The following is a 14,629-nucleotide window of genomic DNA, read 5'->3' on the forward strand; positions in this document are numbered from 1 at the left end:
TGTCGTGAGGAAATGATCTGTTCTTTGATTGCACTACATTCTCTATAATTTCTCTTACTCTTGTTCTCTTACAATTTACTATAAATTACATGAACCAAAAGTGTAAGGTGAACATGAATGTACATGTATGTACATACAAAGATGAGTTACTATTATGCATGCTCACAGTGTGCACTGTAACTGTACAATGCTTCCAATGTATTTCCTGCATGTCATAGAAGGCGACGAAAAGGGGTGGGAGCAGAAGGCTGGAAATCCTCCCCTCCAGTTTTTGTTTTTCTAAAAGGAACAAAGGGAACTAAAAGAGGATTTTTTCCTCAAAGGCTCAGTCCTCTGTTCTTGACACTACCTAGCTAAGGCAGAAAATGGTGAATATGTATGGAAAAAAAAAAAAAAAAAAAAAAAAAAATTATATATATATATATATATATATATATATATATATATATATATTGGAAAGTATTACAATCTTGCACGTGATCAAGTGATCCTATAAGTCCACAGGGAAAATGAAACACAATAAGTTCCCAAGCGCAATTTCGTATAATAATCACATCACCAGGGGATATACAAGAGAGAAATATAACAGTTGATATACAATGAAGAGACGTAGCTAGGACGTCATTTGGTAAACATATTTACCATATGGCGTCCTAGCTACGTCTCTTCATTGTATATCAACTGACTGTTACATTTCTCTCTTATATCTCCCCTGATGATGTGATTATTAAACGGAAGTGCACTTGGGAACTTATCATGTTTCATTTTCCCCGTGGACTCATAGGAATATATATATATGTATATATATAACCTTCATTTACAAGTAGTCATTTATATTCTTTTTGTTAAAAAAATCACAGTGTGATGGCAAGTCATCGCTGAACCTTCTTAGGAAATGAAGCCTTAACGAAGAGCTCATCTTCATCAGATGAACTGGATACTAAATCATGGTAAGGTAGACTGCTCACTCGCTTTTCTGAAAAAATGAAAAAAGGAAATGTTTATATGATAAGAGCACTGAGCTTTGCAGAAGCATTGATTTACCTACCTGACTCATCTAAAGCTAAGCTATCCACGTGGAGTCATCTCTAAACATGCTAAGTATGGACCTCTGTGGTGTAGTGTTTAAGAGTTCCTGACTGTAATACATTCATGGGCCGCCACATAGGTTCGAACACTGGTTGAAGCGATCAGTCCACAGTCAACCCAGCTGCTCATCCTCCCCTTAGGGTTAGTCAATAGAATGGGGGCCCGGCATATATGTTTTCCTGGTGCTACCTTTGCTGAAGCAGGAGGAAAGGATGCTGTTTCCTGTGAGGTGGGGTGTCACTGGGAATGGATTGAAGGCAAGCAAGTATGAACATGTACATGTGTATATACGTGTATACATTTGTTTACGTGTATGTATATGTGTATATGTTGATATGTATATGTATATGTGTATGTATATGTACATGTATGGGCATTTATGTATATATATGTATGTTTATATGAGTGGATGGGTCATTCTTCGTCTGTTAGTTGGGATGTGAGTTTGAAAGGAGAAAAACTGGAGGAAGTGAAGTGTTTTAGATATCTAGGGGTGGACTTAGCAGCAAATGCTCTCTTTTTCAATGTTTGCACCTTTCTCTTGACCTCCTACCACTATCATTTATACATCTCCCAGTCATTTGGACTCCCTCCTTGCAAGTATTGTCCAAACACCTCTCTTCTCTCTTTAACTAACAACTTTACTTCTTCATCCCACCACTCACTACCCTGCATACCTACATATAAACAATTACTGAAAAGAGTGAAACCGAAAGAAATTGAGATTAGAAAATGGGATAATAACACCATGGAACAACTACAAGCATGTTTTGACTGGACTGACTGGTCTGTCCTCATAGAAAATGGGACTGACATCAACACTAATTTAGACACTTTTAATACATATTTCCACTTTTGCTTTGATATGATCGTCCCACCCAAGAAAATAAAGATATATCCAAACAATAAACCATGGATTAAAAAAGAACTGAAATCAATGCTAAATGGAAAACATAGACTTGTGCGGAATGGAAGTGTTGCTGAAAGAAGAACATTGCAAAGAAACATAGATAAGAAAATAACTGAATCTAAAAGAATATACAAAGAAAAAGTTAAAGGCATGTTTAAGACAAATAGAATAAAAGACGCTTAGAAGGGACTTAAAACCCTATGCGGGCACAAGAAGAAACAGAGTATGCCTGAACCAGAAAATATCAACATATATGTGAATGAAATAAATGCGTTTTTTGCGAGATTTGAAAGACATGATTTCAGTGATGCGTGTAATGAGGTAATGACAGAAATACAATCTAACAATGATGAGAGAATTATAATTAGGCAAGAAGACGTGCAGAAGTCCCTGCAGAAAATACGAGCAGGTAAAGCTACAGGGCCTGATGGGATGTCTGCAAGGGTACTTAAACACTGTGCTAAACAACTGACACCTGCACTGACCACATTATTTCAGGACTCAATAGATCAGGGAGTGGTGCCTTATAAATGGAAAGAATCGCAAGTGAAACCTATTGCAAAAATTAACTGTCCGAAAGATCCCAAAGATTTTAGACCTGTAGTATTGACATCTAACATTATGAAATGTTTAGAAAGTATATTGAAAAACTACATCTGTGAAAGAACAAATAATTTAAAAGACCCTATGCAGTTTGCTTATTACTATAATAGGAGTATACAGGATGCAACACTTACATTATTAAATGATGTTAATGAGCACTTAGATAAGACTAAATCACAAATTAGAGCACTGTTCATCGATTTTAGTTCAGCATGTAACGCAATGCAACCTCATATTTTGCTTAATAAAATGTTACAAATGAGTGTAAATAGAAACATCTTAAAATGGATTTTTAGCTTTTTAACGCAGACCTCAATATACCAATGTAAATAATGTCAAGTCTATGTGGTAGTTACCAACACAGGAGCACCCCAAGGTTGTGTATTGTCCCCTGTTCTCTTTACTTTGTACACAGATGATTGTAGGAGTGGAACTGATGACTGTACTATTATAAAATATGCCGACTATACAGTTATCCTAGGAAAAGTTGTCAATGATAATTATGAACCCTATTTAACTCAAGTCAAAAAATTTGTTGACTGGAGTAAACAAAATTTTTTGGAGCTTAATGTTAAGAAAACTAAGGAGGTGATATTCAATTTTGGAACTAAAAATAAACATGTACCCGACTTATTAACAATTGAGGAAGAAAATGTTCAAAGAGTAAACCAGTACAAGTATTTGGGACTTATGATTGATGACCAGTTGAAAGGCAGTGTTTATACGGATATGGTGTCAAGGAAATGTAACCAAAGACTACACTTTGTACGTATATTGCACAACCTAAATGTAGATTAAGTGATCATTAACTTATGTTACAAATCAATATTAGAATCAGTTCTAAATTTTTCAGTGACTGCCTGGTATGGGATACTTACTTGTAAAGATAAAAATAAGTTGGGAAGAATTGTTAAAAAGGCAGGAAAATTAGGTGCGGCCACCACATCACTAGATAAGCTTTATCAGACAGGCGTAATGAAACAAGTAGATAGGATTATGAAAGATGTAACCCATCCGCTATACAATTGTTACACATATTCAAAATCAGGAAGGAGGTTAGCTTTGCCCATGCAGCGTACTGATAGATACAGAAAGTCTTTTGTACCTAAAAGCATCCTCCTTTTCAATCATTTGTCATCACAATAGGAAAGTAAAATATTAAAGTGTTTCCTTTAATATTTTATTGCTTTATTGATTTTATTATTCTTTTAATGTAGAAACACTAGGGAGCTCTCAAAGCCAAGAAGAATTTCATTTTGTAATATATCTTGTATTACAATTTGACTAATAAAAACTTACTTACTTACTTACTTTCTAATCTGCCCACCTCATGCCACATGCATCTTTTGCACAAGCCATCACTGCTTCCCTAAATACATCCCAATCCTCATCCACTCCCCTCACTTCATTTGTTCTCACCTTTTGCTGTTCTACACTTCCTCACACAAGCCTCCTTTCCAAGCTCACTTACTGTCACTACTCTCTTCTCCAAAACATTCTCTCTTCTTGAAAACCTCTACAAATCTTCACCTTTGCCTCCATAAGATAAGTGATCAGACATCCCTCCAGCCGTCCCTCTCCGCACATTAACATCCAAAAGTCTCTCCTTTACACGCCCATCAATTAACACGTAATCCAATAATGCCCTGTGGCCATCTCTCCTGCTCACATACGTATAATTATGTATATCTCTCTTCTTATACCAAGTATTGCCAATAATACATCAGCCAGGAGTTCAAATAAGGGCACAAAGGATTAGAGTAACAACCATGGCTTGGTGCACTGAACAATGGCTTACTCAAAATAGAATGTCTCCATCCCCATGAAAATCCATCGTCATACTCTTACCAAATGACAGGCACACATCCAACCTACTCCCTCTTGAATAATAACACTTGAATGATCAACCACTCCCATTCAACAAATCACCAACCATACTAGGTATTAAATACAACACACATGAAACTCACTTCCCACATCACAAACATTATCACAAGGCCCTAAGCAAACTAAAAGCCCTCAGAACACTTTCTGGCACCATGATGGACAAGAAAAAACACTCCATATCTTCTCCTATCAACTTATCTGCTCATCTAAACTAATCTGAACTTTACAAAAGTAAATATAAGAAAACTATAAACCAGGTGCTTAGATACATCAAACATAAAACACCTAAAAAAAAAAAAAAAACCTGTACAGTCTCACCTTACTATATTTAGCAAACTGTTTAATGCATCACCACAACCTCTTCTCACTCAAACAACCTCATAACTATCCACCTCTACCAAGCTCTACACAGAAATAAAAAGCTCATCTCCACTCATCCTTCATCAATCTATACTCATTCACAGATACCCCAATCCCTTGAGTAAAACAACATGACAAAATTTATTCTATTAATTCAAAATAAAAAATAAGACCCCTCTTGCCCAAGATACAGCTTCCACAATGAAGACACCCAACACCCACTTCTTTACTGCCCTGCACTCACCCCATCTAGACAAACATATAACATCATCACACTTCTTGACCTCTGGTCCCTGCTTAGTAGATATGGATGGCTTTCTGGGTACTGTGGGAGCCCCATTAAAAGGGTTCCTGGGGCAGAAGTATGAAAGTAAGTTTAATTTGTAGTACAAGCATGAAAGTAAGTTTAATATATATATTTGCAACATTCAAGCTTATTGATGTGCAAAGTCCAAGGATTCTTTCAACATGGTCATATAAAACTGGGATCCCATATCTTTCTCTCATTCCTCTCCACCCCACCCATCTATTTATGTGATCCACCACACAATGTTTCTCTCCAGGATCTACATCCATCACTGCTCTTTCAATTTCCCTTTGGAGGGTCCCTAACTTTAATATCAAACATAATTTTTCTTATCTGGTAACCTGGGCCTTCCCAAGGAAAGTTTCTTTTGAATTCTATTGAACTAGAACAGTCCTATAAATAAAGCAGCTGATCTCAGGGAACTCAACTACATCACTCATCCAAATCTTCAAATACTAAAAAATCATCATGTAAAAGATCTACTTCCCTATGGGATATTAAAGTACATATTCTAGCAAATATGGTCTAATGTGTTTCCATTATCTAACACCAATTACATTTATCTAACAGCGGCAATTTCTGCCAATCATATATATACTCTGTATCTAAAATGGTAGCAATTTTTGCGAATCATATACTCTGTATCAAAACAATCGAAGACATAAACATTTTCACTTACTTTTCATCTTGCTCTTTGTGTTTTCACGAAGGAGCTTTGCTTCTGTTTCATCTTCAGATGCTGATGAAGAATCATTGAATATATCAACAGAATGAGAAAGCTGATGGAACCCATACGTCTTTTTTCTCTGTGCCTGTGAACGGATGCTTGCAATGCAGAGACAGCATACCATAAGCAGCAATGTAACTGAACCTGGTGGGTAAGCAGAAACAGCTGAGAGTAACTATCACATAATAATGAGAAAAAAAAGAAGAGAAAAAAAGGAAAGAAATTGTAAACTACAGTAACTATGAGATCTTAATGAGAAAAAAAGATGAAAGAGAAAAAAAAGGAAGAAATTGTAAACTACAGTGGCAAGGCAGTAAAAACTACCTTAAAATACTGTCATTAAAATCACTGCGCCCTGATTTAGTACTGAGAGCCAAGACAGCACCTACCAACAAGAGCCTATGATAAGGTTTGGCTGTAAGACAAGATTACAGCACAGTACTTACTGTGATTATTGTTACAATACTATCATTTTTTGCAACCATAAACAATGCATTAATGCCAATCATAAGTTTATCTGGAACCGTTCTTTAGCCAATTGTCCGCTCTTTTTGTTTAGGTTTTCTATTCTGTTAGGTATATATCAAATGGTTTCTCCACCACTCTGGCTGGTAGCTTGAAGCCTTCTAACACAGTCCAGAGCATTCTTGTAGATATATGCTATATGCTAGCCCTGCTTTTTGGCGAAATGGTAGGAGCAATAGATAGATGTAGGTGGGAACCTTTAGGCTGGAGCATTATATAGAAGTTGTAGATAGGAACCTTTAGGTTGGAGCATTAAGTAGAAAAATTAAGGTTAGTATGCAGGAACATTAGGCAGGAGCATTGGGTACAAGTAGTCTCTGCTAACACCGTATTAGAGTTGCCCTTTGCCAGTGGCCTGTTAAGGGTGAGGTACAAAAGGCTACGAAGCAGCATGTGAGCTACTGTTAATACACTATTAATGGAGTCACTCTATTGCCATGGCCAACCCCTTGAGGGAGTTCCAGGCAGGAACTGATGTCAAAGATACTGACAGAATATAGATTTTGATTTTGGTTGGCTTTGTTGGAGAATATAGCTCTTGTCATGGATAAATCAGCATACATTCTCCTTAATTTTTCCAGACTATGTACTTAATTCTTTCAATCTCTAAGGACAGTTCATCTGATACATTTCCTCAATTTTACTTGTACAATAATGCTTCTAAATATTCTCAAATTTGTTAATTCTGGCTTGCTTTGTTGGAGAATAAAAATCACAATAGTGCACCTAAGTACCGGAAATCTATAAATTGTGATTTTCAAAAATTACAAAGTTCAAAACTGGCGTGGAAGAAAATATCAATTTTCAGTTTACAGTAGACATCAAGATGCCCATCAGACAATAAGTTTCTGTATTGATCTTATTGGTGCTAAAAAAACAACTATTAGTTGCCTCAAGTCTTCTCTTTGGAAAGGTGGATCATCTGTAATGTTGCAGTTAACGTTGCTGACTATGGTGCATTTCTGGCCTGCCCAAGGGTTGAGTCTGCATAAGTTTGAATCCTGGTTGCAGAAACCAGTCCACAGTCAACCCACCTGTTCATCCTCCCCTAGGAACTGGTTTGATAAAATGTGTACCTGGCTTAGTTAACTGGGGTATAGTTTTTATCAAGGGTATAAAAGTATGAAGAGAGGAGAGTGAGTGGTTGTACGTGAAGGCTGGTCTGCAGTTAGGGTGTGTGATGTCACCATGGCTGTTTAATTTGTTTATGGATGGAGTGGTGGAGGTAAGAGCAGAAATTTTGGATAGAGGGATGAATATGCAGTTTGTTGGGGTAAGAGGGCCAGGGAAGTAAATCAGATGTTGTTTGCTGATGACAGCACTGGTGGCAGATTCAAGTGAGAAACTGCAGAAGCTGGTGAGTGAGTTAGGAAGAGAGTGAGAAAGGATGAGCTTGAAAGAACATGTGAATAAAAGCAAGGCCATTAGGTTTAGCAAGGCAGAGGGACAGATTAGCCTGGGTATGATATCCATCTCTTGGTCCATTGGCTGGATTACAGTTGTAGCACTGGGCAGATGGAAGACTACTCTGCTCTCATTAAGGTCCTGTATTGAAGGTGGATGGCAAGGGGCATTACTGATAAGAAGAATCTGAACACTTATGTTCTTTGCACAGTACTCCCTCTGCTCTACATGGTGTTTTGCAACAAAATAATCTCAGAAAACTTTGCCTGTTATCCATCCCTTCAAATAGAGTGATAACAGACAGGTAAAAATTGCTGCATGTATCCCTTTGCAGCTTTTGGAATTTCCGAAAGGTTGACTATTGATGATTTAAGATTACTTTGGCACTGGCACCCACAAGCAGTGTAAGGTGAACCTGAGCAGCTTTGAATCCTGGTGCAGTCTTCTCTTCATAAGAAATGTACATTCTTGAAGGCATTCTCTTCTGAAATAATCCTGTTTTGTCCACATTAAAATTCTGTATTGAGAGATAAGTGCCTTCCTTGATAATGGTCTTGTGAGTCCTTGGTAAATTTTTAGCAGCAACGACATCAGAAGAAGCACCACCAGTCATCTTGATGCTGTGGTAATTGTAACATTTCTTATTCACGAACCAACCAGAACTTGCCTGAATCATTTTCACTGTTCTTTCTTCTGCTCAGTCATTAGCCTTTGGCCGAGCCTTTACCCTTACCAGGATACTGGCAGAGGGCAACTCTAGCAGTGTTTTCAGATACTCATACCTAATGTTTGTACTGACTACTTCTGCCTAATGTGTCCAACTAATGTTCCTGCCTTATATTTCAGCATACTTCTAACTAATGCTCCTACCTAATGTTCCATCTACAACTCTTGCACTGATAATTCTACTCTATATACTTTCACTCACTTCACCTCCCCTCCTGACTTAAAAACTTACTCTTTCTCACTCTGAAAGTATTTTCTCTCATACTTTGGATCTGTGCATCATCTAAGGATGGGGAAGCCGTTTTTATGGTTAAATACAAAAGCAGAAAATGCAATTCCTTCCTATACCTTTCTAAATCTCATTCATTTTATATCATATTCTATTTCAAATTACTGCAACTGAGCTTGCAAAAATATAGAGCATAGCCATATCCTCTATCTTGGAAACACCACGGGATGGATATCACAAAATCTTCTCAAAAGGCGAGGGCATTACATAGGAGCCAAAATTATTTTTCTTCAGAACAGCAATTCCATATCTATATGGATCTCACTTACCCTAGTATGAAGTATGGCTTGCATATCAGAGGTTGATCTTCATCCACCTCTCACTTAGCATGAAGGAAATCAAAAGATTTGTGCTATCACCTCTCTTTAACCAACTCTTTCTGTCTGATGTGATATTGCTGACCTCTCTCTGTTCTACAGGTATAATTTTGGCCACTGCTCTTGTGAGTTTCTGCATGTGTTCCAGCCACTAAGACCCAAAAATGCAGCATGTGACTGCTGCTGCTTCCCTTAATTTCTATGTAGAGACCAGCCACATAAGGATTGATCGTTATGATACCACCTCCTTCCTTTAAACAGCAATGTTATGGTATTCTCTTTCCTGTTTTGGCTTTCCCTCTTCCTACAGGTATAATTTTGGCCACTGCTCTTGTGAGTTTCTGCATGTGTTCCAGCCACTAAGACTCAAAAATGCAGCATGTGACTGCTGCTGCTTCCCTTAACTTCTATGTAGAGAGCCACATAAGGATTGATTGTTATGATACCACCTCCTTCCTTTAAACAGCAATGTTGTGGTATTCTCTTTTTTGTTTTGGCTTTCCCTCTTCCTATACTTTTACCACTTTTAAAAGTCAAGTCAACAAACACCAAAGAGCTTAAATCAATTACTTCCACATTTTTTATTCTCATACATTTCACTTTTACTTTCACCTGAGATCCCCACAAATGGGATATCTTTTGTTCATGTCATGTCCAGGACTTAACAGAAAAAAAACATAAAACAGCTTTCAGTGATTACATTTTTTTAAGCAGTCACACAAAGCAAACAAAATTTAAATTGGTAAGAAAGCAAAGAGTATATTAAAAGCAGCAAGGATCTTGAGACTTGAAAACTGGAAAGATTAAAGAGCATCCAATTCTCCATGTGGCAAAACAGCTTAGAGCAAGCATAAGAAGCACCACAGCTGGGATAAAAAATAAATCATGAAAGTCCACTCTCTATACTATGCAAGGGAATCTAATAATAAATCTTTAACCTGATCATTATAGTAGTACATATGGTTACACATTCATATAGGACAGTCAATATTAACACCCTCGTGCTCTGACTGACCAATACCATCATCCCCCAAACGCACAGGGATAGTTGTGACCTCCGGGCATAGAAGAGCTGAGCAGGAATCCTTTCTCTTCTTACAGATTTTTCTGCAACTGATTAATTTTTTCATATAAAACCAACTACATTCTATGAAACATTGGTTCCCCTTTAGTTTTAAATACAATCAACTTGTGCTTTTGCCAACAGAAAACTGAGTAAGCACAAAAAGTGTTTTTTTTTTTTTTTTTTTTTTTTTTTTGTCGCTGTCTCCCGCGTTTGCGAGGTAGCGCAAGGAAACAGACGAAAGAAATGGCCCAACCCACCCCCATACACATGTATATACATACATCCACACACGCAAATATACATACCTACACAGCTTTCCATGGTTTACCCCAGACGCTTCACATGCCCTGATTCAATCCACTGACAGCACGTCAACCCCGGTATACCACATCGCTCCAATTCACTCTATTCCTTGCCCTCCTTTCACCCTCCTGCATATTCAGGCCCCGATCACACAAAATCTTTTTCACTCCATCTTTCCACCTCCAATTTGGTCTCCCTCTTCTCCTCGTTCCCTCCACCTCCGACACATATATCCTCTTGGTCAATCTTTCCTCACTCATTCTCTCCATGTGCCCAAACCATTTCAAAACACCCTCTTCTGCTCTCTCAACCACGCTCTTTTTCTTTCCACACATCTCTCTTACCCTTACGTTACTTACTCGATTAAACCACCTAACACCATACATTGTCCTCAAACATCTTATTTCCAGCACATCCATCCTCCTGCGCACAACTCTATCCATAGCCCACGCCTCGCAACCATACAACATTGTTGGAACCACTATTCCTTCAAACATACCCATTTTTGCTTTCCGAGATAATGTTCTCGACTTCCACACATTCTTCAAGGCTCCCAGGATTTTCGCCCCCTCCCCCATCCTATGATCCACTTCCATAACACAAAAAGTGTTATATAAGAAAAAAAGAGGGTCATTCTTAAGCTTTACATGGGTGAAATCAGAATCTGGATATAAGTAAACTAAGGCTGAAAAAAATGGAATATCAAAAATAATCGCCAATCTTGTTCACTCTGTTTTTAGTTTTTGCCATTTATTTCATGTACATTTTCATCTTTTTATTATTCTGTTTGTTAGTATAATTATCTAGGTTTGTTACTGTGGTTCTAGAATTCTAGCACATACTCTTCTGGTTGAAAATGATTTTATAAAAACAATCCATCCTCTTCCTGTTAAACAACATAGTATACATTACAGTCTTTGCAGTAATATACTGATACAATATATTTCGTAACAATCTTACCAGAGAGAGAGAGAGAGAGAGAGAGAGAGAGAGAGAGGAGAGGAGAGGAGAGGGAGAGAAAGAGAAAGAGAAAGAGAAAGAGAGAGAGAGAGAGAGAGAGAGAGAGAGAGAGAGCACGTTTTACCTTTAAGTCCCTCAAAATATGATACACTGAAAAGCAGTCTCTGAGACACAGTGGAATAATCAATTACATTCACAGTATGGTTCGCACTGTGAATATCAAAAATAATCGCCAATCTTGTTCACTCTGTTTTTAGTTTTTGCCATTTATTTCATGTACATTTTCATCTTTTTATTATTCTGTTTGTTAGTATAATTATCTAGGTTTGTTATTGTGGTTCTAGAATTCTAGCACATACTCTTCTGGTTGAAAATGATTTTATAAAAACAATCCATCCTCTTCCTGTTAAACAACATAGTATACATTACAGTCTTTGCAGTAATATACTGATAAAATATATTTCGTAACAATCTTACCAGAGAGAGAGAGAGAGAGAGAGAGAGAGAGAGAGAGAGAGAGAGAGAGAGAGGGAGAGGGAGAGAAAGAGAAAGAGAGAGAGAGAGAGAGAGAGAGAGAGAGAGAGAGAGCACGTTTTACCTTTAAGTCCCTCAAAATATGATACACTGAAAAGCAGTCTCTGAGACACAGTGGAATAATCAATTACATTCACAGTATGGTTCGCACTGTGCTAAGGCTTTGTTTAGTTTGTCATCATTAACAGTAATGACCAGACGTTGGCCATATGTATGCACACAGTGATGCATTGTATCGGGGTTGAGCATACAATGTTTCATGTTATAAAATTCTAAACGTCCTAAATTGTAACAAAACATATACTTATAACATTTTGAAATACTCTGCATCACTTTTATGAGGGAAGAGATACTTGTATTATGTGAGAAAAAAGCAGTTCACACAAAAATGATAGTTAAAAGTTTGAACTATTGATGTTTCTTTTTCTTTCTTTTAAACTATTAGCCATTTCCCGCGTTAGCGAGGTAGCGTTAAGAACAGAGGACTGGGCCTTTTTTGGAATATCCTCACCTGGCCCCCTCTGTTCCTTCTTTTGGAAAATTAAAAAAAAACGAGAGGGGAGGATTTCCAGCCCCCCGCTCCCTCCCCTTTTAGTCGCCTTCTACGACACGCAGGGAATACGTGGGAAGTATTCTTAATCCCCTATGATGTATCACAAAATATACAAATAAACACTTTAAAAGCAGTTTTGAAAGTGAAAATTATAGCACAATAATTTAGAGATGAAGTGAGTGAGGTGAGGTAGAATTTTTTTTAAATGACTAGCAAACTGCACCTTCAAGCATGGCTACTGGAAGGTAACTGATGCACTTATGGCAAGCACTATGTAGAGTTGCCATATATCTCAATAAATGTGCATTACCATGAGAGGGCAGACCTTAGGAATGATGTACCAAAATTCCATGTCAAATGCATTTTTTCAATTTAAGGGGATTTATTTTTTTGTCTGAATGATGCAAGTGTTGCATCAGTTGCCAATTCGACTACATATTGACATAACATGACTGTCGTGGTGAGTGTGAGTGTTAATGTTCAGTTCAAACGAAGAAAATTTTTGTAACGGGCAGTTCCACTGAAATAGTCCTAAAAACTTGGAATGCTACATATATACACAATATTCTACATTTGCATGTCTACATGTGACAAATAAATTCAAAGATAAGTAGTGATGGAAATCTTTAGTACTTACCAGCAAGGATAATGAACACCATTCTGGGAAGCTCCATTACACGGTCATCTCTCTTCAGCTTAAAGACGACCAAGTCTCCTCCCATGACTTGCACAAGCTTTGTCTCTTCGTAGTATCCATCAAGCTGCACTGACAGTGTGTAGACACCTGGAGACAGGGGTCGCCACCAGGATCCATGATCCACCGAAGTTACAATGTGCGGTGAACCCTCAATGCTAATCTTGGCTCCATATAAAGGTGCATTGTACAGATCAGTAACATACCCTGAAGAAAATCCCAGACCCTGATTATCAAAAAAACTATCAATCACTGATGATCACAATTGAACAGGCTCAGTCACAAATGTCAAGACAGGCATAATTTTCATTTCAGAGTTTCTGAAGTGGGTAATTTGCATTAAGCCCATCAAGAGTGCTATGTATCCATTTTCCTGGAGATCTGTATAATCTTAATCAAACCATTCGCCCTGACCCTCTTACTTTGTACACCAACCCGACAAAAACACCCTACATTTGCCACTCTATCATCAAACACATTCAACAATCCTTTAAAATGCTCACTTCATCTCCTCCTAACTCCAACACAACCAGTTATCAATTCCCCTTTTGCCCCCTTAACCAATGTTCCCATTCATTCTCCTATCTTTTGCACATCATTTACCACCTCTGAAAACATCTCTTTATTCTTCCTAAAGTTTAATGATACTCTCTCATCCCAACTCTCATTTGCCCTCTTTTTCAATCCCTACACCTTCCTCTTGACCTTCTGCTGCTTTCTCTTATACATCTCCCAGTCATTTGCACTCCTCTGTAAGTACCACCCAAAAGCCTCTCTTTTCTCTTTCACTCGCAACTTTACTTTTTTATCCCAACACTCACTACCCTTTCTAATCTACCCACCTCTTACCTTTCTCATGCCACATGCATCTCTTGCACATGCCATCACTGATTCCCTAAATACATCCCATTCCTCACCCACTCCCCTCACTTCATTTGCTCTCACCTTTTGCCATTCCACCCTCAATCTCTCCTGGTATTTCTTCACACAAGTCTCCTTTTCAAGCTCACTTACTTTCACCACTCTCTTCTCCCCAACACTGTTTCTTCTTTTTTTGAAAATCTCGACAAATCTTCACCTTTGCCTCCACAAGACAGTGATCAAATATCCCACCCGCTGCCCCTCTCAGCACATTTGCATTCAAAAGTCTCTCATTTACATGCCAATCAATTAATACGTAATCAAATAAAGCCAGCTAATCATTTTTCCTACTCACATACATATACTTGTGTATATCTCTCTTTTCAAACCAGGTATTCCCAATCACCAGTCTTTTTTCAGCATAACTCCTCAAATTCATCACCATTTCCATTTATAACAGTGAACTCACCACGTGCATCAATCATACCCTCAATTGCCATTTCTTACCTTTGCA

At 37.8% G+C, this 14,629-nt stretch overlaps 1 protein-coding gene across 2 annotated transcripts in view; it reads right to left on the reverse strand.

Moving 5' to 3' along the window:
- Positions 1 to 839: 839 nt before the first annotated feature.
- The window catches only part of LOC139756822 (carboxypeptidase D-like), a 151,081-nt gene continuing 137,291 nt past the window's right edge, over positions 840 to 14,629 (reverse strand). Inside the window, exons 27-29 of one of the 2 annotated variants that reach the window (XM_071676643.1) lie at positions 13,198 to 13,461; positions 5,836 to 6,027; positions 840 to 976 (exon numbers count right to left, since the gene is read on the reverse strand). In XM_071676643.1, the coding sequence (XP_071532744.1) occupies positions 873 to 976; positions 5,836 to 6,027; positions 13,198 to 13,461 (560 nt within the window). In that variant the 3' untranslated portion in view covers positions 840 to 872. Of the gene's footprint in view, positions 977 to 5,835; positions 6,028 to 13,197; positions 13,462 to 14,629 lie in introns of those variants that run through there. The other variant, XR_011714449.1, reaches the window with a different exon arrangement.

This window comes from Panulirus ornatus, chromosome 23, assembly GCF_036320965.1.
Source record: "Panulirus ornatus isolate Po-2019 chromosome 23, ASM3632096v1, whole genome shotgun sequence".
Classification (NCBI taxonomy): domain Eukaryota; kingdom Metazoa; phylum Arthropoda; class Malacostraca; order Decapoda; family Palinuridae; genus Panulirus; species Panulirus ornatus.